The 25,691-nt window shown below is 31.9% G+C and overlaps 1 protein-coding gene across 7 annotated transcripts in view; it reads right to left on the bottom strand.

Moving 5' to 3' along the window:
* Positions 1 to 25,691, bottom strand: part of DSCAM (DS cell adhesion molecule) — a 750,733-nt gene that overhangs the window by 454,314 nt on the left and 270,728 nt on the right. For all 7 annotated transcript variants that reach the window (XM_074300489.1, XM_074300491.1, XM_074300490.1 and 4 more), the window contains exon 4: positions 22,349 to 22,495. In XM_074300489.1, coding sequence (XP_074156590.1) covers positions 22,349 to 22,495 — 147 coding nt within the window. The remainder of the gene's footprint in view (positions 1 to 22,348; positions 22,496 to 25,691) is intronic.

The raw sequence follows: 25,691 nt of genomic DNA, 5'->3' as shown, positions 1-25,691 counted from the left end.
AATAAAAATCAAAGTATGATATATCATGTCTATATCAAACACAAGACATTTTGAAAGACCTCTAAATTCTCTGATTACATTCAGTTGCCAGGTGCTGTCAATAATGCAATCTAGGCTCCAGAGATACAAAGAGAACATGGTACCTATCTTTACTAAAGAACAAAATGCAATAAATTGTTATGTGAACAAGAAAAGGGTAAAGTGTGGATTTTTAATGAGAGGTAACTTTTGGAGCAATCCCACATGTAAGAAAATAGCATGAATAAAAGCACAGGAGCAGGAGAACATGATATATTCAGGAAACAATAAAAGATCTACTTTGGTTGGAACATAGAATAGAAATAGCTTGAGGTGAAAAGGGAGATTTGATCTAAAATGTTGAAAGACTTGCCTCTTATCAAAAAGAATTTATGAAGATAAACTGGGATGCTAATATTTCAAAAATAGTTATATATTTAAAGCATTTGCTGAAGAGCTAAAATGACATTGAACTAGTTTAAGATTTTTGATATGACTACTTCTACTTCTGTTATTTCCAAATTTATCTGCTTTTTAACCAAGCACAGTGCCAAATAGTTTACAATTATTATGTGATCTTCTCAATCATCCTGAGAAGTAGGTCCTTGTTTTATTACCATTTTACAGATAAGGAATTTGATGGAAATGGAAGTTTAAGTGACTTGTCCAGGTCATATAGCTATTAACTTTCTGAGGCATGATTTAAACTCAGATCTTTTTTCATTCCAAGAGCACTCTATTGTACCATTTACTGAACTAATTTCACAATGTTTGCAAGTTTCAACTGTCAGTACTAGGAATTAGCAAGTTGTCCCTTTCTAACATGTGGTAGCTCTTTCTAAGCAACAAGAATAGCAGGGGGGAAAAGTACTTATTCTATTTTTGAAGGTACTCTGCATCTAGTAAAGCTCATTAACAAATGAAATCAAAGCCTGATCAAACAAAAGGGCTTTATATTGTTTCTGACAAGGTTTGCAGAAATTCTAAAAACCGCATTTCAATATTTACAATAGATATTAGCCAGAGAGGTCCATATGACTTATTTCTATAGTGCTATCCTGATGTCTAGTTGTGGAATAAATGACTAATGACTATGACATTCACTTTATGTATTTCATTTTTCCTATGGAAAATAGCTATGACCATATACAAATTTCTAAGCCTTTAAGACACAATCCTGAGTTCAAATTTGGCCTCAGCCTGAGTTCAAATCTGGCCTCAGACACTTAACATTTCCTTACTGTGTGACCCAGGACAAGTTACTTAACCCCAATTACCTCAGGAAGAAAGAAGAAGAAAGAAGAGGGAGGGGGAAGGGGAAGAGGAGAAGAGGGAAGGGAAAAAGGGGAAGGGGGGAAGGGGGCAGTGGGAAGGGAAAGGAAGAGAAGGAGGAGAAGGAAGAGGAAGAAAAGGAGGAAGAGGAGAAGAAGGAGGAAGAGGAGGAGACACAATCAAGGTAAAAATGTTCCAGATTTATTTCAAGATGCTACTGCTCATGTATTCAAGTTATAGATAGTAAGAATTTCCCTCAGTCTTTTTTTTTTGTTCTACAAACCTTCAAATGTTTGCTCACACTATCTCTCATTTGAAATGTGTTATTTTTTCATCACTGTCTGTTGACATTTCTCCTCTTATAAAGCATACTTCAAGGGCCATATCCTCTATAAAGCATTTTATATATCTTATCTTATCTAAAAGTGATCTTCTTATCTTAAAGTGATTTCTCACTCTTAAAAGTTGTAAAAATTATCTGGAATTATTTTTGCCCTTCTTTAAGTCAAAATTTTGCAATTGGAAGAGACATTACAGCCTCTTAGTTCATTTCAAAACTGAACAAAAATCTCTTCCATAACATAAGATAACAAGGGGTTATTCCAGTTTCCTTGAAGACTTAGATTCAGAGGTTACATATTAAAATTCTTACAGGAATATTCTTTTTAAAAAATCTTATTGGGGGAGGGAGGGCAGAACCAAGTTGGTGGAGAGCAGAAATGACTTTCTGTGACTTTTCTGTCAAATCAAAAGTAGATTAAACTGGTTTTGAAGCTACAGAGCCCACAAATAGTTGGAGTACAACACATTTCTAGAAAAAAGTACCTTGGAAGAATTTAAAAACAGATATGTTTCAATCAGGCATGGGAACAGTCTGCTGAGCCCAGATTGCAACATAGGGAGCCTGAGAGAAGGAGCTGGAGAATCTTCTCTGTGTCTCTTAGGCTACTCTGACCTGGTTGCAAGTGGGTGATTTATTAGATTTGCTACAAGACACCCAAAAGCCAATACAAAAGGCAATTGTAAGCCACTGAGTCCCAGATGAACTTGGCACCTGGCTGATTACCCAAGATTGGAAGTCAATCAGAAACATCATCCCCAGGGAAAACTAAAGAAGCTGTTACTCCTTTGTCTTAAGAGCAGGTTTTTTAAAAGTAAAAAGTGAAAAGTAAAATGTAAAAAGAACTCTGACCATAGAGAACTTTTTTTGGAGAGAGAGAGAACAGATCTCAAACCCTTAGGTTCCCAAAAGCAAATTAACTCCAGATGAAGCCTCAAAGGAAAATATGAGCTGGTCCCCATTTCATAAGAACTTCTTGGAAGATCTTAAAAAGGATCTTAAAAGAGAATTAGGGGACAGCTAGGTGGTGCAGTGGAGAGATCACCACCTCTGAAGTCAGGAGGTCCTGAGTTGAAATCTAGTCTCAGACACTTAACACTTCCTATCTTTGTGATCCTTGGCAAGTCAATTAACCCCAATTGCCTCAGGAAAAAAAGAGAAAGTTAGAAGAAAAATGTGGAAAGGAAATAAAATCTTTGCAAGAGAGTATGGAAAAGGAAAAACAGAAATTACTTGAAGAAAACTCCTTAAAATGGATTTGATGAAATGGAAAAAGCATATAACTCCTTACAAAATAAATATGAAAAAAGATATCAATTTGTTGAAAAGCAGAATTTGTAAAATGGAAAAAAAATGCAACTAACAAAATAATCAAATTCGCCAAATGCAAAAGGAACTTAGAAAGGTAACTGAAGAAAATAATACACTAAAAATTAGAATTGAACAAATGGAATTGAATGACTCAATAAGACCTTAAGAATCAAAGAGAACCAAAAAAATGAAAACAAAATAGAAAGAAATATGAAATACTTCCTAGGAAAAACAACTGTCCTATAAAATAAACCTAGGAGAGACAATCTAAGGATTATTGGACTTCCTGAAAGCCATGATGAAAAAAAGAGCCTAGACATAATCCTTCAGGAAATCATAAAATAAAACTGCCCTGATGTCCTAGAATCAGAAGCCAAAATAACCATTGAAAGAATTCACCAATCACCTGCTGAAAGAAACCCCAAATTAAAAATCCCAAGGAATATTGTGTCTAAATTTCAGAACTATTGGACTAAGGAAAAATATTGCAAGCATACAAAAAGATATAATTCAAATATTGAGGGGCCACAATCAGGATTACCCAAGTTCTAGCAGCTTACACTTTAAAGAACTAAAGGGCCTGGAATTTGATATTCTGAAAGACAAAGGAACTTGGATTCCAGCCAAGAATAAACTATCCAAGCTAGAATGAGCATTATATTTCAAGGAAAAAAATGGATATTCAACGATACAGGTAAATTTCATTTATTTCTGGTGAAAACACCTTGAGAACCACATTTCTGTTATGGGTATACTTAAGAGAATGCAAGTATAATTTGATTTAATTATGAGCATATGAAAAAGTAACAAGAAGTACAAAGGGGATTGTACTGGAAAAAGAGGAAATTGGAGATAAAATGAGGGAAATTACATCTCAGGAAGAGGCAAAGAAGACCTATTATAAATGAGGGAAACAAGGGAGGGAGAAGAACATGGTGTGAGTTTTACTCTTATCAGATTTAGCTCAGAGAATATCATATATATTTGGTTTCACAGAGAAACTTGTATCACCTAAGAGGGAAGTGGAAGAGAAAGAGAAAAGGAAAGGGGAGGCTTAGAAGGGATCAATGAATTGGGCTTGGAACTAAAAAAGCTAGAAAAAGAACAAATTAAAAACCATCAATTAAATACCAAATTTGAAGTTCTGAAAATAAAAGGAGAGATTTCTTAATCTCTCCTTTGAATTGATAAATAAAAGTAAAAGTTCATTTTATGAAAAAAACAACAAAAAAGACAAAACTTTAGATTATTTGATTAGAAAAAGGATAAAAAGAAAATAAAATTGTCAATCTCAAAACTGAAAAGGGAAAACTTTCCACCAATGAAGAAGGAATTGGAGCAGTATTAGGTGTTATTTTGTATATGTAAATTTGATGATCTAAGTGAAGTGGAGAAATATCTACAAAAATATACAGTTTTTAAATAGTTTAAATAGTTCTATTTTAGAAAAAAGAAATAGAGCAGGCTATTGATCAACTTCCTAAGAAAAAATCTTCAGGATCAGATAGATTTACATGTGAATTCTACCAAACATTCAATGAACAATTAATTCCAATACTATATAAACTATTTGAAAAAATAGGGAAAGAACTCCTACCAAATTCCTTTTATGACACAGATATGGTGTTGATACCTAAACCAGGTAGAGTGAAAAAAGAGAAAGAAAATTATAGTCCAATTTCCCTAATGAATATTGATGCAAAAATCTTAAATAAAATATAAACAAAGGCATTACAGAGAGTCATCCCCAGGATAATACACTACAACCAAGTAGGATTTACACCAGGAATTCAGGGCTGGTTCAATATTAGGAAAACTATTAGCACAAATGAATATATCAATAACCAAACTAACAAAATCATGCAATTTTCTCAATAGATGCAGAAAAAGCATTTGATGAAATCAAATACCTATTCCTATTAAAAAACACTAAAGAGTGTAGAAATAAATGGACTTTTCCTTAAAATGGGATTAGTAGCAAATACATAAAACCATTAGCAAGCATCATATGTAATGGGGACAAACTAGAACCATCTCTAATAAGATTGGGGGTGAAACAAGGGTTACAAACTATCACCATTACTATTAAATATTACACTAGAAATTTTAGCTTTGGCAATAAGAGAAGAAAAAGAGATTAAAGATATTGATCAGAGAAATGAAAATTAAGACAACTTTGAGATACCACTATACACCTCTCAGATTGGCTAAGATGACAGGAAAAGATAAGGACGAATGTTGGAGGGCATGTGAGAAAATTGGGATACTAATACATTATTGGTAGAATTGTGAATGTATCCAGCCATTCTGGAGAGCAATTTGGAACTATGCTCAAAACATTATCAAAGAAATGCAAATTAAGACAACTCTAAGATATCATTACACACCTATCAGATTGGCTAAGATGACAGGAACTAATAACGATAAATGTTGGAGGAGCTGTGGGAAAACTGGGACACTGATGCATTGTTGGTGGAGTTGTGAAAGAATCCAACCATTCTGGAGAGCAATCTGGAATTATGCCCAAAAAGTTATCAAAATGTGCATACCCTTTGACCCAGCGGTGCTACTCCTGGGCTTATATCCCAAGGAAATACTAAAGAAGGGAAAGGGACCTGTATGTGCCAAAATGCTTGTGGCAGCCCTTTTTGTAGTGGCTAGAAACTGGAAAATGAATGGATGTCCATCAATTGGAGAATGGTTGGGTAAATTATGGTATATGAATGTTATGGAATATTATTGTTCTGTAAGAAATGACTAACAGGAGGAATACAGAGAGGCTTGGAGAGACTTAGATCAACTGATGCTAAGTGAAACGAGTAGAACCAGAAGATCATTATACACTTCAACAATGATACTGTATGAGGATGTATTGGGATGGACGTGGATATCTTCAACATAGAGAAGAGCTCATCCAATTCCAATTGATCAACGATGGACAGAATCAGCTACATCCAGAAAAGGAACACTGGGAAATGAGTGTAAACTGTGAGCATTGTGTTTTTGTTTTTGTTTTTTTTTTGTTTGTTTTTTGTTTTGTTGTTGTTGTTGTTGTTGTTGTTTTGTTTTGTTTTGTTTTGTTTCTCTTCCCAGATTATTTTTACCTTCCGAATACAATCCTTCCTTTGCAACAACAACAACAACAAAATTCGGGTCTGCACATATATATTGTACCTAGGATATACTATAAGATATTTAATATATATGGGAATGCCTGCCATCTAGGGGAGGGGGTGGAGGGAAGGAGGGGAAAATTTGGAACAAGAGGTTTTGCAAGGGTCAATGTTGAAAAATTACCCATGCATATGTTTTGTGAATACAAAGCTTTAATTTAAAAAATGCTTCCAACTTGTAAATTGTAAACAAGTGCTAACTTTCATTGATAGAAGGAATTGTTTCCCTTGGATATCTTTGTGAAAATTAAATCACAGGTATTAAAAAATAAAAAAATTTTATTGCTAAAATATATAGGAAACTGTTGCAAATTTATCAGAAAAAAAAGACATGCCTCAATTGATAAATGGCTAAAGAATATGAATAGTCAAATATCAAAGAAAGAAATGTTATCCATAGCCAGATTTTATGCTCTAAGTTACTAATAATTGGAGAAATCTAGATTCAAATACTGTGAAATTGCCACTTTGCACTTTTCAAAAAATGACAAATGCTAGAAAGGATGCATTACATTAATTGACCCACCATTCTGGAAGACAATTTGAAACTATCACTAAAAAGTTATTAAACATTGTGTATTCTTTGACTCAATGATATCACTACTAGGAAAATACCTCAGAGAGATAAAATAATGAGGAAAAGAAGCTATGTATATAAAAATAATTATATCAGCTTTTTTTCTTGTGTCAAATAATTAGAAATGGGATGGAGTGTCCATTATTTGGTGAGTAGCGATGGTATAAAATGTGATGAAATACTATTGTGTTGTAAGAAATGGTAAGAGATTATTTCAGAAAAATGGAGAAAGACTCATTAACAGATAAAGAGTGAAAATTGCAGAGACAGGAGAACAATTTATATGAAATAACAATGTTATAAAAGCAAACAACTTTGAAAGACAAGAATTCTGATCAATGCAATTGTTTTGCTTGATGATACATATTTGCTACAAGGTCTTTGCTTTCTTTTTCAATTTGGCTTGAGAGAATAGAAGTGAATTTTGGTAAATTAAAAAGTAAAATTTACTTATAAAAAAGAATAAGGACACCTCCAAGGTAGATCATTTTTGTATTTGACTTTATTTTGGTACTGAACAATCCCTCCCCCAATATGTCCTCTTTTTTATCAACCTTCCCCCTTCCCATATTTTTGAGTCACTTCTAATGAGAGTAAAGTTCACTCATTAACTCTCTCTTCCTCTTCTTTCCTTCCACTGTTAAATGGTTTTTTGCCTTTTTTATGGCAGATTTGCACCATTCCAGTTCTCCATTTCTTTTTCTACCTCTTTCACCTCTTCATTTCATTATTAAAAAAAAAAAAAGATATTATTTCTTCACATTTAACTTATATCTATGCCTTCTGGCTATATATACTCATTAACTGCTATAATAATGAGAAAGTTCTAATGAGTTATAAGTATCATCTTCCCATATAGAAATAAATAGATAAACCTTATTAAGTCTCTTATGATATAACTTCCCTGAATACCTCCTTTTGCTTCTTCAGAGTTTTGTATTTGAAGATCAAATTTTCCATTAAGCTCTAGTCTTTTCATCATGAATGTTTGCAAATCTTCTATTTCATTTTTCCTCTAAAGAAGTATATTCAGTTTTTCTGGGTAGGTGATTCTTGGTTGCAATCCTAGCTCCATTGCTCTCTGAAATATCATATTCCAAAGCCTCCAGTCTTATAGAAGCTGCTAAATCTTGCGTTATCCTGACTATGGCCCCACAATATTTGAATTCTTACTTGATGTTTGCAATATTTTTTACTTGACCTGGGTGTTATGGAATTTGACTACAATATTTCTGGGCGTTTTAATTTCATTCAATCTGGCACATTTCATTTCATTTCAATCACTCTCTCAGGATGTGAATGGTAGATTTTTTTTTCAATTTCTTTTTTATCCTCTGCTTCTAGAATATCAAGACAATTTTCCTTTATAATTTCTTGAAAGATAATGTTCAGGTTCTTTTTTTTTGATCATGACTTTCAGGTAGACCAATAATTTTTAAGTTATCTCTTCTGGATCTATTTTCCAGGTCAGTTGTTGTTCCAATGAGATATTTCCTATGTTTTGCATTTTTCTTTTTTTTTTTATTTTGCTTTATTATATCTTGGTTTCTCATGAGTCCATTAGTTTCCATTTGCTCAGTTCTAATTTTTAAGAAATTTCTCCTCAGTAAGCTTTTGTACCTCCTTTCTCAATTGGCCAATTTTGTTTTTAAAGTAGCAAAATAGCAGATCAGCTGGTATTCTTCTTCTAAATATTACAGGAATCCAAATGTATATAGATTCTGGAAATATTTGAGATGGCATCCTTATAAAAGTAATGACAAGATCTTGCTGGTTCAGTTTCATCATTATCCTATTTCACATGAAAAGAGAGTTTTTCATCTGTTAAGTTACAAGTTTGGCTATGTTACCACTGAATATGAATTTCATGAATCATGAAATCATTTGCTTCAAATGATATTGATAATATATCAAGAGAACTCCAGGAATTTTTTCCCATAACAAAACTATAAATTATCAGTCTGTCTGTGATTTTCAGGCCTTGACATGCCAAAATAATTTTCTTGTTGTCACAACCATGTCCTTCCTTCTCATTTTATGTCAAATTTTTTTCCATTTCTCATATCAGAACTATAAATATTTTATGCTGAGTCTTATTGTTACTATCATCTTAGTAAAATTCAGTTCATAATGATAAGTGTTGGAAGAATGAAAAACCTTACTTATTTTTTTTGCTACTGCTATGAATTTGTAGATGCTTATGTAGTTTTTGAGTTCCCAAAACTTATCCTAGACAATTGGAATCCTTTAGATTTAAATAAGTAGTTTCTGTATTTAACCTAAACTGATGAGGATAATAATTAAGTAGGTAATAAACAGAAGAAAGAAATCGCAAGTAACACAATGTGGATATGCAAGGAATACTAAATAGCCCAATTGTGGGTACATTGAATGCTTTTGAGGAAAATTAAATTTAAGAATCTGAAAAGGGAAGTAGATGTAAGGTTTTCAGTTTTCGAATATGATTTAGTAATTTTCTAAAAATTGTCAGGATAGAATACGGTCTTCCTAGATAGAACAGAAACTTTTTAAAGCTGTAAATTAGCTTTTCAATTTTTCTTGTTTGGTTTCTCCCTCACATAATGTCAAGGAAAAAAGGGGCACATGTTACATGTTATATGGTTCTATCTAGAATGGCCCCTCTGATACTAAACTTTCATTGTATAATCAAATACTTCTGATGCATTTAATCAATTATCATTGAAAACATTTACTTATCTCAAACAAAAGGAAATACTGAGAAGGAAGAAGAAAGTATGATTTCACTTTTGAGGAGTCATGATATTTGGAACAGATATGTCCAGTATATCATTACAAAATCAAAAGGATACTATACATTTTCTAGAATGTAAAAGACAGATGTCATAGTTTAAGAATATGAATACCAAATTTGTAAATAATATTCTTGACATTTTCCCTCTATTATTTAATTCATCCCCCCTTGTCTGCAGTTTGGAGCTTGTTCTAGCCTGAGAGAGTCATTCATCAGCTGCAATGGATAGTTCTATGGTATTAAGAATCTTTATAGAACACAATTTAGTGGGAGAAGTGGAATAGATGGGAGGGCTGCCTTTATACAAGCAAGGTAGGTAGGATCAGTAGATATAAATGAAGACTCATGGTAGGAACTAAAGAAAATCAATGAATTTTTTTTGGCATACTTGTGGCTCTGTAAAATTTTTTTTCTTAACAGCTTTTTTAAAGGGGAAGGAGGTTGGAATTATGTGTCTACAAGAACAAATCTTTAGAGAATTTTTTATATATCTCTTTTAACCTAATTGAAAATATTTACAATATTTCTCTCAGCTCCATGTAAAAACAGCTTTTAACATTGGTTTTAGAAACCTTCAGTTTTAAAATCTCTCCCATATTGTGAAATATTATACATGTATAAAAATGCAAAACATTTCCACAATAGTTACAGAAGAAATACCAAAATAATAAAATAAATAGATATGCTTCAATCTGTATTTCGATAGCATAATTTCTTATCTGGAAATGGACAGCTTTTTCATCATAAATCCTTCAGAATTGTTTTGGATCATTGTACTGTAAAGAATAACTAAGTTGTTCACAACTGATCATCTTGAATTAATACTGTTACTTTGTACATATCATATTTCACTTTGCATTAACCTGTGAAAGTTTTTCCAGATTTTTCTGAGAACATCTTGCTCATCATTTTTCATAGCAAGATAGTATATCATTATAATTACATAGTATTTCCATAGTTAATGGGCATCTCTTCAGTTTTCAATTCTTTGCCAATAGAAAAGAGCTGCTATAACCATTTTTGTACAAATAGGTTGTTTTCTTCTTTGTTTTTTAAATCTCTTTTGGAATACAGACCTAGTAGTGGTATTGCTTATGCATGGTCCTTAGGCATAATTTCAAATTTCTCTACAGAAGAATGAATCAATTTACAACTCCACCAATAATAAATTAATGTCATTTTCCCCACATTCCTTCCAAAATTTGCCGTTTACTTTTTCTGTCCTATTAGCTAATCTAATAAGCATGTGTACCTCAGGATTGTTTTAATTTGATTTCTTCTAATCAATAGTGATTTAGGGCATTTTTAAAATATGGCTATAGAAAACTTGGATTATCTCATCTGAAAACTTCATATTTTTGATCATTTATCAGTTGGGAAATGCTCTCACCTTTTAAACATTTTATTCAGTCTTTATATGTTTGAGAAATGAGGCATTTATCAAACTTGCTTCAATTTTTTTTCATAGTTACTTTTGCTATCTGCATTTTCTTTCCTTCTATTTCCCTTCCCCTGTTCATTCTATTCTCTCTTTCCTTTTACCCTGCTCCTCCTCAAGAATTTTCCATTCAGCTCTGGTCTTTTCATCAAGAATGTTTGAAAGTGAATTGTCATTAAATATCCATCCCCCCTCCACACACACACACACACACACACACACACACACACACACACACACACACATACAACAAGCAGTATTATACTCAAGTTTTCTGGGTGATTCTTGGTTGTAATCCTATCTCCTTTGCCCTGCAGAATAACATTCCCAGCCCTTTGTTCCTTTAACATAGAAACTGATAAATTAAATCTTGTGTTATCCTGATTGTGGATCCATGATACTTGAATTATTTCTTGCTGGTTGCTTGCAATATGTTCTTCTTGAATTAGGAGTTCTGGTATTTGACTATTATATTTCTGGGAACTTTTATTTTGGGATCATTTTTAGGAGATGATTGATGAATTCTTTTAATTTCTATTTTATCCCCTGGTTCTATAATATCAGGACAATTTTCCTTTATAGTTTTTGGCAAGATGATGTCTAGACTCTTTTCTTGATTATGGTTTCAGGTAATCCAATAATTTTTAAATTATCTCTCCTGAATATATTTTTCAGGTCAGTTGTTTTTCCAATGAAATATTTATGTTGTATTCCAATTTTTCATTCTTTTGGTTTTGTTTTATTGCTTCTTGGTTACTCAAAAAATTATTAGCTTCAGTTTGCACAATTCTAATTTTCAAGGAATATTTATCAGTGAGCTTTTGTAACACCATTTCCATTTGACCAGCTACTTTTTAAGGATGTTTTTTCTTCAGTGAATTTAGGGTGCCTCTTTTTCTATTTGGCTAATTATGCTTTTTAATGTATTATTCTCATTGACTTTTTGTATCTCTTTTATAATTTGGCTTAGTATGTTTTTAAGGTGTGGTTTTCTTTGTTGTTTTGTTTTTATTTGTTTGTTTGTTTTTCCATTATTAAACTGTTGACTCAGTTGGCCTGATTTTCTTGCCTCACTCTCATTTATCTTCCCAATTTTACTTATACCTCTCTTAGTTGATTCTAAAAATGCTTTTTGAAGTCTTTCATAACTTTAAACCAATTTACATTTTTCCTGGAGGGTTTGAATATAAGAGCTTTATCTTTATTATCTTTTTCTATGTGTTTTGATCTTCCTTTTCATCATAGTAACTTTCTATGGTCATATTTTTGGGGCTTATTTTTTTTTTTTATTACTAAACTGTTGACTCAGTTGGCATGATTTTTTTGATTCATTCTCATTTCTCTTTCTAATTTTACTTGTACTTCTCTTAATGGATTCTCAAAATGCTTTTTGAGGTTTTTCATAACCTTAAACTAATTCATATTTTTCCTGGAGGGTTTGAATGTAACACCTTTATCTTTGTTATCTTCTTCTGTGTGTTTTGATCTTCCTTTTCATCATAATAACTTTTCCATGGTCATATTTTTTTCTGTTGTTTGATCATTTCCTCAGTGTTTTACTTGATTTTTCCTTCTTTCTTAAAATACACCTCTTTTTCCAAGATGGAGGATGCATTGTCTCAAGCTGCAGAAGTTTTGAGCAGATATTTTCAGAGATACATCTAAAAACCTGTAAGTCTTCAGTTCTTTTAATGTATTATGATTTAAGGAAAGATGTTTACTATTTTCTTGGCCTGTGGTCTATGAATGAGGACCACCCCTCTTTTCTACCCTAGAACTGTGAGGAAGGTCCCTGCTGTTCTGTGGCCACAAACTCTTAATGTTCTCCCTCCTCCTGAGTGTGAGCAAAGCAACAACGTTCTGTCTTGGTGCTATTAAAGAGACCCTTGTAATTGTTTTCTAGCTAGCTTTAACATTTGTGGACTGAAAGCTCTGGAAGCCACAGAACCTATCCTGCTGCTGCTGATGATTATGATTAAGTAGTTCCTAATTGCTCCTAGTTTGCTGGGTTCAGGGTTGTGCTGGCACTGTCTGTGTTTAATTGTGCTCCATTCTCATTCAGGTCCATTAGACCTTTCCTACCATCATTCTAAATTGTCTTTGGTGTCTGTGAGCCACAGTCACTGCTCTCACTTATTTTTATTTATTTGTTTGTTTATTTATTTTGATTAAAGCTTTTTATTTATAAAACATATTGCATGGGTAATTTTTCAACATTGATCCTGGCAAATCCTTCTATTCCAAATTATCCCCTCCTTCTCCCCACTCCCTCCCCTAGATGGCAAATAGTCCAATACATGTTAAATATGTTAAATATATATATGTTAAATCCAACATATGTATATATGTGCATATATGTAAATATATATACAGTTATCTTGCTTTACAAGAAAAATCATATCAAGAAGGGAAAAAACTGGGAAAGAAAACAAAATACAAGCAAACAACAACAGAAAGAGTGAGAATGCTATGTTGTGGTCCACACTCAGCTCACATGGTACTCTCTTTGGGTAAAGATGGCTGTCTTTATCACTGAACAATTCAATTAGAACTGGTTTGAATCATCTCATTGTTGAAGAGAGCCACATACATCAGAACTGATCATTGTGTAGTCTTATTGTTGCAGTGTATAATGATCTCCTGGTTCTGCTCATTTCACTTAGCATCAGTTCATGTAGGTCTCTCCAGGACTCTCTGAAATCATCCTGCTAGTTATTTCTTAGACAACAATAATATTCCATAAGAGTCATATACATAACGTATTCAGCCATTCTCCAATTAATGGGGATCCATTCAGTTTCTAGTTTCTTGCCACCACAAAAAGGGCTACCACAAACATTTTTGCACATGTGGGTCCCTTTCCCTCCTTTAAGATATTGTTGAAATAGAGGCCTAATAGAAACACTGCTGGGTCAAAGGGTATGCATAGTTTAATAGTTTTTTGAGCATAGTTCCAGAATGCTCACCAGAATGGTTGTATCCATTCACAGTTCCACCAACAATGTATCAGTATCCTAATTTGCCCACATACTCTCCAACATTCATCATTATCTTTTCCTGTTATCTTACCCAATCTGAGAGGTGAGTAATGGTATCTCAGAGTTGCTAATTTGTATTTCTCTGATCAAAAGTGATTGAAAGCACCTTTTCATATGACTAGAAATAGTTTCAATTTCTTCACCTGAAAATTCTTTGTTCATATACTTTGACCATTTATCAGTTGAAGAGTTACTTGAATTCTTATAAATTTGAGTCAATTCTCTATATATTTTAGAAATGAGACTTTTATCAGAACCTTTGAATGTAAAATGTTCTCTCAGTTTATTCCTTCCCTTCTAATCTTGTCTGCATTAATTTTATTTGTACAAAAACTTTTTAACTTAATATAATCAAAATGATCTATTTTGTGATCAATAATTATTTCTATTTCTTCTTTGGTCACAAATTCTTTCTTCTTCCATAAATCTGAGAGGTAAACTATTCTATGTTCTTCTAATTTGGTTATAAAATCATTCTTTATGTCTAGATCATGAATCTATTTCGACCTTATCTTGATATATGGTGTTATGGTATATTGGGTTAATGCCTAGTTTCTGCCATAGTAGTTTCCAATTTTCCCAGTAATTTTTATCAAATAGTGAATTCTTATCTGAAAAGCTGGGGTCTTTGGATTTGTCAAATGTTAGATTGCTATTGTCATTGACTATTAAGTTCTGTGAACCTAATCTATTCTACTGATCAGCTGTTCTATTTCTTAGCCAGTACAAAATGGTTTTGATGACCGCTGCTTTATGATATAATTTTAGATCTGATATAGCTAGGTCACATTCATTTGCTCTTTTTTCATTAATTCCCTTAAAATTCTTGACCTTTTGTTTTTCCAGTTGAATTTTGTTGTTATTATTTTTAAGTTAGTAAAATAGTTTCTTGGGATTTTGATTGGTATAGCACTAAATAAGTAGATTACTTTAGGTAGTATTGTAATTATTATATTTGCTCAATCTATCCAAGTGCACTTGATATTTTTCCAGTTGTTCAGATCTGACTTTATTTGTGTGGGAAGTGTTTTGTAGTTTCGCTCATATGGTCCTTGACTTTTTTTCTTTTTTCTTTTTTTTTTATTAGCCCTTGACTTTTCCTTAGCAGATAGCTTCCCAAATATTTTATTCTATTCTAGTTATTTTAAATGGAATTTCTCTTTGAATCTCTTGTTGCTGGGTTTTGTTAGTGATGTATGAAAATGCTGATGATTTAATGTGGTTTTATTTTATATCATGCATCTTTGATAAAGTTGGAGATTATTTCTAATAGTTTTTTAGTTGATTCTCTAGGGTTCTCTAAGCATACCATCATATCATCTGCAAAGACTGATAATTTGTTTTCCTTATTACCTCCTCAAATTCTTTTAATTTCTTTTTCTTCTCTTATTTCCAAAGCTAGCACTTCTAATACAATATTGAATAATAAATGATAGTTGGCAACTTTGTTTTATCCCTGACTTATTGGGAATGGTTCTAGTTTATCCCCATTACATATGATACTTGCTGATGGTTTTAAATAGATGCTACTGATTATTTTAAGGAAAAGTACATTTATTCCTGTACTCGCCAATGTTTTTAATATGAATGGATAATGGATTTTATCAAATGTTTTTTCTGCATCTATTGAGAAAATCATATAATTTTTGTTAATTTGGTTATTGATAAAGTCAATTATGATAATAGTTTTCCAAATATTGAACCAGCCCTGAATTCCTGGTAAAAATCTTACTTGGTTATGTTGTAATTATCAGGGGGAAATTTTTTCTGTAATCTCTTTGCTAATATTTTATTTGGAGATTAGTCTATAATTTTCTTTTTCTTTTTTCATCCTACTTGGTTTAGGAATCATTACTATGTTTGTGTAATAGAAGGAATTGGAAGGAGTCCTTCATTCCCTATTTTTTCAAATAATTTATAAAGCATTGCAGTTGATTGTTCTTTAAATGTTTGGTAGAATTCACATGTAAATCCATCTGGTCCTCAGGATTTTTTCTTAGGGAGTTGATTATTAGATTGTTCTTTTTTTTTTTTTTTTCCTAAAATGGGACTAAGTAATTTATTTCCTCTTCTGTTAATCTGGGCAATCTATATTTTTGTAGGTTTTCTTCCATTTTGCTTAGATTATCACATTTATTGGCATAAAATTGGGCATAATTATTGCTCTAATTTCCTTTTTATTGGTGGAAAGTTTTCCCTTTTTGTTTTTGAGACTAACAATCAAATTAACTAAAGGTTTATCTATTTTTTTGGTTATTTCATAAAACCAACTCAGTTTTATTTATTCATTCAATAGTTTGTTTTTACTTTCAATTTTATTAATCTCTCCTTTTTATTTTTAGAATTATAAGTTTTATACTTGATTGGAGTTTTAATTTGTTCTTTTTCTAGCTTTCTTAGTTACAAGCTTAATTCATTGATCTTCTCTTTCTTTATTTTATGCAAGTATGCCTCTAGAGATATAATATTTCCCCTTATTACTGCTTTGGTTGCATCCCACAAATTTTGGTATGTCTTCTCATTACTGTCATTCTATTGGGTGAAATTATTAATTGTGTCTATGATTTACTGGTTTACCCATTCATTCTTTAGGATGATATTATTTAATTTCCATTTACTTTTTGTTCTATTTTTCCCTGGCCTTTTACTGAAAGTAATTTTTATTGCATCATGATCTGAAAAAAATGCATTTATTATTTCTGCCTTTCTTCATTTGATTTTGAGATCTTTATGTCCTAACATATGGTAAATTTTTTGTAGGTTCCATGAATTGCCAGAAGAAATTTTCTCCAAAGATCTTTCATACCTAACTTTTCTAATATACTATTTACTTCTTTGACTTCTTTCTTATTTATTTTGTGGTTTGATTTATCTAAGTCAAGGTTGAGATCTCCCACTACTATAGTTTTGCTATGTATTTCTTCTTGCAATTCTTTTAACTTCTCCTTTAGGAATTTAGATGCTATGCCACTTGGTACATATGTGTTTAATATTAATATTGTTTTATTATCTATGGTACCCTTTAGCAAGATATCGCTTCCTTCTTTAGCTTTTTTTTTTTAAATTAGATCAATTTTTGCTTTTGCTTGAGTTGAGATCAGAATGATTATCTCTGCTCATTTTACTTCACCTGAAGCATAACAATTCTGCTCCTGCCTTTTACCTTTATAATCCAGTTTGCTCTCTGCTTCCTGATTATAGGAGAGTTCACCCCATTCACATTTGTGGTTAAAACTATTAATTCTAAATTTCCTGACATCTTTTTAATCCCACATTGTAATTTTCTCTTTCCCTTTCCCCTTTATTCCTCCCCAGTATATTACTTATGAACAATACTTGCCTCAAGCAATTCTTCCCCTTTAGAGACAATCCCCCTTTCTTATACCTTGTCCCTATATTTTTGTTTTCCCTTCTATTTAGCCTACCCCTTCCCTTTCCTCTTTCCCCTCCCACTTTTCTATAAGGTAAGAAAAGTTTCTCAGTGAAACTAAACATGTCTGATATTCTTCTTTTTTTTTTGAGCCAAATCTGATGAGATTAAGATCCACACAATATTCATCACCTTTCCTTCTTTCCCTCAATTATAATAGCTTTTCTCTGCCTCTTCCTGAGACATAATTTCCCTCATTTCACCTCCACTTTCCCCCTTTTTTCCAGTACAATCCTTTTTCAATCTCTACTTTTTTTATATTATAACAGTAAAATCAGATTATACATGTACTCTCTATGTATATTCATAACAGAAATACAGTTCTCAAGACTTCTTTTTACCTTTTTAGCTTCTGTTGAGTTGTACATTTAGAGGTCAAATTTTTCATTTAACTCTGGTCTTTTCATCAGAAATAAATGGAAAGAATGCTCAGTTTAGCAAGGTGGTTTATTCTTGGCTGCATTCCAAGTTCCTTTGCCTTTTAGAATATCAGATTCCAGGTCATTTGATCCTTTAAGGTGGAAGCTGTTAGACCCTGGGTGATTTTTATTGTAGCTCCTTGGTACTTGAATTCTTTCTTTCTAGCTGCTTGTAATATTTTTTCCTGGGTACAATAATTCTGAAATTTTCTACAATATTCTTTGGAGTTTATTTTTGGGTCTCTTTCAGGAGGTGTTTGGTTAATTCTTTCAATGGTTATTTTACCTTATGATTCTATAAGATCCAGGCAGTTCTCTTTGATGATTTTCTGAAAAATAGTGTCTAGGCACTTTTTTCATCATGGTTTTCAGGGAGTCCAATAAGCTTTAGATGGTCTCTCCTATGTCTGTTTTACAGGTTGGTTGTTTTCCTAATTAGGTATTTTAAATTTTTTTCTATTTCTTCTTCTTCTTCTTCTTCTTCTTCTTCTTCTTCTTCTTCTTCTTCTTCTTCTTCTTCTTCTTCTTTTTTGGTTTTTCTTTGACTGATTCTTGTTATCTCATTGAGTCATTCATGTCCATTTGTTAGTGAAGTATCTTCTTCATTTACTTTTTTTTACTTCTTTTTATATTTGTCCAATTGAATTTTTAAATGAGTTGTTTTGTTCTATGGATTTTTTTTTCATTTCACAGATTCTGTTCTTTAGGGAGTTATTTTCTTTTTCTATTTCACAAATTCTGTTTTTCTGGGAGTTGTTTTCTTTTTCCATTTTATCAAATCTATCTTTTAATGAGTTTTAAGTCTTTTCCAAATCCTCTTGCAAAGTTTTCATTTCTTTTCCCCATTTTTCTTCTAGCTCTCTTTTAAAATCCTTTAAAATTTCTTCTATGATAGCCTTATGTGATTGGGACCAGGTTATAACACCTTTTGGGGTTTCATCTGGAGGCAATCTGCTTTTAATCTCCTCAGGGTTTGAAATCTGTTCTTCTCTTTCACCATAAAAACTGTCTATGATCAGAGTTCTCTTTGATTTTTTATTCATTTTTTTTAAGTTAAGATTTGCTTTTAGGGCAAGGAAGGTTTTCCAAGTTTCCTCTACAAGCAGCAACTACCTCTATAAGTGGTTGTGGCTGCAGTGGGTTTCTCTGCACACTAGTGCTAGGTGGGCATGAATAGGTCTCATGAGTTTCTGGTGTTTCAGGTTCACTATTTGTCTTTTATGTTTGTGTTGGATGTTTTATAACTTCTTTGCTGATCTACTGGCTTGGAACCAGGGCGGAGTCGCCAACACTGCTGTAGATTTTTCTTTGTAGATTCTCTGCCACATGGTGGAGTGCATACTATAAGTCTGTGCTGTCTGTGCTGGTGTGTGTGCTTGGCCTGCCTCCCTCTGTTTCCAATTGAAATAGACTTTTTCTGATGATCTTTGAAATTATCTTCTGCTAGTAATTTGTTTCACTCACAATATTTGTGGATTCTGCCAATACAGAACTAATTCAGAAACTGGTTTTCTAATTAGTCTGAGGATTGTAAGAGAAGGTCAGAAAGAAACATTTGTCCTTGCCATCTTGGCTCCACCCTCGGAAGTCTGCTCTAACTTATTTAGAATGTAGATGTTTGCTTCAGGTTTTCTGGGGCCTGCTCTGCACCAATGTGTTCTGTGTTAGTTGCATTCCATGTTCATTCTAGTGCAACAGACCTTTCCTTCTTTCTAAGTAGTCTTAAGTTGGAAACATTTTTATTCTGTCATTTGGTGAGTTCTGCCACTCTAAAAATTGTTTAGAATCATTATTTAAAGGTATTTACAGAGCTTTGTAGGTGATGTTAGGCCTTTACTCCCACCATCTTTGCTCTTCCCCCCTATATTTTTTTTAACATACTCCTTAAATCTACAAAAATGTACTTCTTAGAGTGATCTGACTTTTCCTCTGGTTTAAACAAGAAACATTTCATGACTTATGTCACTTTTATTCTAATTATTATGATAATTATTCCTGTTAAATTAATGTATGTCCAAATATTCTTGCCAATCAATGAGGCTAATATAGTATATTAGCTATACCTGACAGCTTTGTGTCATCTACAAATGTGATAAATATTATCTATGTCATTGTCCAAATACATGTTTAAACATGTTAAACAGAACAAGCGAAGAATACTTATAGAATTCTATGACTATTCTGATCGTTTAAGCATTTTTGACTCTAAAGAATATTATCTATGTCAAGTCTCTCCCTAGGATCCACAACAATAGCAATACTATATATGTGTGTGTATATGTGTGTGTGTGTGTGTGTGTTTTACCCATAACATTAAAACTTAAAGGGATATTAAAGCCCATTCTCATTTTATAGATGAGACAAAGAGGTGTTAAATAATCATCCAGGGTCAGAAGTTAGCAAATATCAAAGTAGGATTCAAACTTAGGTTGTCCTACATTCAATGGCACTGTGGCCATTATACATCTGGCTCTTAGATTCCATAATTTTCCTTGCGAGACTCAATTTATTCTGGATTTTAGTGTTCCAGACATCATTTGTTTAGGCCATGCCATGGTTTTGTATTAATCTTCTATAACCAGTCCTTGTTTAGTGAAAAAAAAAATCTTAATTTATTAGTGAATTTATTGTACTTTAGGCAATAGTTTATTTGGTTAATGTGTATGTTGATCATAACAGTTACTTGAATTAGAAGATTTCCTTCAAGAGTTGCTATGGCCTATAAGAAATGTGATCACCCTAGTGACAAGTCTTTCTAACATAGAAGACTGTCCAGGGACAACAAAATCTGTGGTCAGACTCATAATTGAAAAAATTGAAATTGAATCTTCATAGCTCTTTAAGATTTGCCAAAGCTTGTTCTCTACTGGCCATACTAAATTAAGGCACCAGTTTAATGGTAAAAAGGTATATCTGTATTTAAGTTAATCCCTACTCTTTATATACTTATATAGATATTCATTGTGTCAGCAGAATGCTAGTAGCAGCCAAAATTCTGATCCTATTTCTCCTCTGTTCCTAGTAGAATTAAATTAAAAAGTCAAATGTAGAGAGCAAGAATCTTTTCCCCAACCTGAATAAAAATTTAAAACAACAACAAAAAGATGTTTGAAGGCAATGAAAGGGGAAAGAGATAACACATTGCCTCCAGCCTTAGGCAGGGAAGTTCTATATTTATGGAAGTAAGTCTTTTTAAACAAATAATGAGGGTTTTCACAGAAGTTCTACAAGGTAGAACTATGGAACAAACCTAGAAAAGGGCAGAAGAGCTGTTAACCAGTCTAAATATGTTAGTCCTGATTATCTCTTCATAATAATTGTAATATTTTCATAATCAAAAACTAGATAACAGAAGTTGAAATCAGTAGCAATTAATAGCATGATATTCTTAAATTGAGGGAAAAAATTCCTGATATTCCTAAGAGTTTTGGGAACCAGAATTGACTTGATAAAATGGTTTCAAGTACTTCAGATTTCAAGAAGAATATGAACTATCAAAAAGTATTAGATTTTACCTTTGAAGAAGATAAATTCATTTGAATATTCAGTTGAATAGGGTAGAAATCAGAATGCAAGGGGTTAGAATCAAGAGAGAAGAAAGAAAGTGAATTCATTGATGATAGATAGCTTTCTCAAGGCCTTACCATGTATGTGAAAAAATGTGTGGTGATATTTAAGAAGATGGTAGGATCAAATATATATTTTTTTCCTCTTAAGAATGGGAAAATGTTATTTGGCATATAATGTGTTATAGGCACAAGAAAAGTCCCAGTATATAGTGAAAAGTTGTCAATAATAGAGAGACTGAAGATGAACATGGGAATACCAACATGGGTTGAGGTGTTAGTCTTAGCAAAGAAAAGAGTTCTCTTTTGGTGAGACTGGAATGAATATGACCAGAAATCATCTATATTCTGATTATGGCCTTAGGCAGGGGATTTTATCTTTCCAGGCTTGTTTCCTTTTCTGTAGTGGTTTCTAAATTTCCTTCAAGTTCAAATGTTATGTAAATGCATCTTCTCAAATCAAGAACCATTTTACGTGCCTATTGTGTGCTAACAACTGGACTAAGTGCTAGAACTTCCCTAACTTCTTTTGTTCTTGTCCCTATAATTTGGTCATGACAGTTATCTTGTCATTGTCTAGCACACAATTTAATTACTATGTGTACCTTTTAAAAACCTTTCATGTTTATATAACTTGTCATCCCAACTAGATTGAAAACTAGTTGTTGGTAAGGATTATTGTCTTAAATTTATCTCCACATCTAATATATGATTAATAGAACAGTACTAGATATATAATAAAAACACAATAAAGCTCATTTATTAATAAATCATTTTTGAAAATAACACCATACCAGTTCTTAAAACCAAGGCTTATTTGTGTTTTTCTTCTCTCAACCATCATTTTACTATGTAAGTAAAAATAACCAAATCTTCTACTTCAGGCATTAAAATGTTAAAGCATTCACATATTATTAGTAGTAGCTGACAAAGCAATGAGAATAAAAGTATTAAAAATAGCAGCAGTAGATTGATTATGTGTACATCTTATACCTGATACAAAAAGTCTAGCACTGTTGCTCTGTCGTGTTTCCCCAGTGTATCTGTGCCGTGTAATACATCGGTAGTTATACAATCCATCTTCATTCTGTACATCTTTAATATACAAGGCTCCCGTGGATGTGATGAAAAATCTAGATCCTAAAGTACAAAAAAAAATAATAATAATAATTAGCAAATTTAAAATCAAACAACCATTTAAACAAAAATATTCCCTTTGAGGAAAGGTAGTACAGAGCTAGACTCAAGACTTTATACTTCTCTGAGTACCCATTTTGAACATTGTAAGTGGTAACTTTAATAAATGAAGAAACTAAATTAATAATTCACACAACCATTTTAATTATTCAAGGCTCCTAAATGGGAAATTTAAAGGAAGTAATATGCAAAGTAGAAACATAAAGTTCACAAATTGTCACAGAAATTGTTTTCTTAGTTTCTATATTTTCACCAGAGCAAAATAATTAAGTTGCATCAATATATTTCAAAACCCAAAGTTTCTGTGGTCATGTTAATATAGATCACAAGACCCCGCTATTTTTACTGGAAATTTCTTTAGAGGTATTCTAGTCCAATCACCTCAATCTCATGTCCAAAAACTGAAACTTAGATACGTTAAGTAGTTTGCCTAAGTGGTTTGTCTTATGGGTAGTAAAATAGCAGAATTGGGATTTGAACCGAGGTCCTTTGAATCCAAGTCTGTTAGACTTCTGAACTTCATTGGGAAAAAAAAAATTATGATACTTTCAGACACAATGGAATTATTTTAAGATCACAAAAAAACAAGGAAACCTTGTTTTTTATTTTTTTTATTTTTGTGTTATAAGATCACTTCAAATGAAAGTGAAAGAGTATAACAAACACCCTTTGTTTTTTCTTCTCTTTTTAAATTTAAATTTAAATTCTTTTATATCTGGATGACTGTTGGAATGATAAAATAACAGGATTAAGAGGAATCTACATTTTTAATAAGAGTGATGTAATTGATATAGTGCTTTGAACACTCAGTAATCTACAAATAATTTTAATAGAGGGGTAAAAAAAATGCATTTGGAATTAGAAGCTGTGGGTTCAAATCCTGGCTCATTCTTCATATAACTTTGGACAAGTAACCTAACCTCTCTCCTCTTGAATTCCTTTACTTGTAAAATAGAGGTGTCATGAACTCTAAGATTTCTTCTCATTCTAAAAATCTTATGTATCTGTTCTATCATCTCATTACGTAACTATAATTCTGCCACATGGGTAGGGCAAGAATTATTTATCCCTATTTTTAATAGAAATTTAACCTCAACAAATCTAAGTACTGGTAGAGGCTGGAATAAGAAAAAAAAATTCTAAAATAAAACAAACAAACAAAAAATCCCACCAAATATTTTAATTTCTAGATTTGATTACCTATTACACTCCCACTGGAATAACCAGAATTCCTTTCTATCTATATTTTTAGCATATTTTAGGATATACAAATATTCCAACAACAGGTTAATTTGTGAAAACTAACTTCATTTTTGTCCTTCATCAAAGAAAAAAATGTTAAGTGTAGTATAAAGAACATTTCTCAATGGATTAGCAGTGCTCTCACTATCTAGCTATGACTTTGAATGAAATATTTAATTTCTCTGGGCTTCCTCATTTCCCTCATCTATAAATTAAGAAAGCTGGATTAGATACTCAATAACATTACTTTGGCCCCTATATTCTATGATTATGTATATACCTTTCTGGTTTTTCTTGACAATAATAAACTGGAAAAAAAAAAAAGGTGATTTAGAAATAAGTTGTATCATAGCTCTAAACATATGATTTTTGTCTGTAGAATTTTAAATCTATTTGGAATGATTCCCTTCAGAAGTCATATACTTGATATTTTGGGAAATGGTGATGATGCAAGAAAGGGGTTACTAATTTTTCTTGAAATTCAACAAAAATATTCTTTAATTCCATCCAAAGGATTGGATCTTGTGACTGTGTTATGAGTATTAAAATATGCAAAAGAGGTTCTTCTCCCATTTTGATTTAGACTTTTAATAATATAAATTTACTTGCATATATATGTTTTATGATTTTTATGTCCATAATACTAAGACCCATAGTTTAAAGAACTGATATTTTAACCAGAGAAGCTTTATAACTTTTATACATGGAAAACAAGCATAAAAATTATTTATTTAAAAAAATACTTGTCCACAGCATTAAAAAAAAAAAAAGAGCTGCCAACCAAATCTTTTTTTAAAAAAAATTTAAATAATACAATAAATTTAATGTCTAAACAAGTCATTCTTTGCAGAATAATTCCACTTAGTGCATTCCTCTTAACAATTTAAAAATAAAAACTTTTAAATAATATATTAACGTGTGTCAGAGCAGCAGTTTTCTGATGCAGCTTCTCTTACCTTGATAAAACTTTCTCACCACATAGCCTCCTTTGGTCACAGCTTCCCTAGAGGCTACCCTGGTGAAACTTCCTCCCTTCACTTGACTTTAGCTTTTCCCATGTATCTTCACATATAGGGTCCCATTCTTAAGGTTGAAGAACCCTTAAGTCATATAGGCTCCAAGTCTCTCAGTCTTGGTGGATGCCACAGATCACATAAGTCATCATACTCTGATGATTGACTCATCAGACATGTTTCCAGATGGAAATACATCTTTATAGTACATCTTTGTTGTATATATTGTTGTGTGGGAAAATATAAACCTTCTCTTTTGTTAAATATCCAGTGTCTCTAGAATACCTCATTTTAAAAATATATATATATTGAATCTGAACTAACAAAAGCCTTAAAGCCATGTCTACAACAATTCATTAGTCTTGTGATTCTATCTGATCTAGACAGTTTTGTTTGTTCCCAAAAATGTCAACCAAAATTAATCTTTTCCCATTGATTAGATCCTATTTCACATTAAATATTTCACTAGTATGTTGTATATTCAAAGCTATGCAGATCATTTTTCTTTCACTGTATTTTGCATAGTTCAATGTTTCTTTTAAAATACAGACTGATGGGGAAAGATACTAACAATGAAAGGTATGTCATTTCTGTAACATTCCTAATATGGAGTGTTATCATTTAAATTTATAGTTGATTATAAGCATGAAAGTATAGTGAAAAGCACTCTCTTTATTACACTTAAAAAGTGCTTTAAAATGCATGACAATGGAGCAAAATATGTATCTATTGCCCTGATATTTTTAAGTGTCTATATTCTTCAGGTACATCTAACTTAATTATTCTTACCTTTTTCCTATAAAATCTATTTTTAAGTCCACTTAACTTTTTAAACATAATTCCTTTAATCTGCTTTCAAGGATCTTGAGTTCCTTTTAAAATTT

The sequence above is a fragment of the Sminthopsis crassicaudata genome, chromosome 3 (assembly GCF_048593235.1).
Source record: "Sminthopsis crassicaudata isolate SCR6 chromosome 3, ASM4859323v1, whole genome shotgun sequence".
NCBI classification, from domain to species: Eukaryota; Metazoa; Chordata; class Mammalia; order Dasyuromorphia; family Dasyuridae; genus Sminthopsis; species Sminthopsis crassicaudata.
This window is presented reverse-complemented; position numbering and strand designations above follow the sequence as displayed.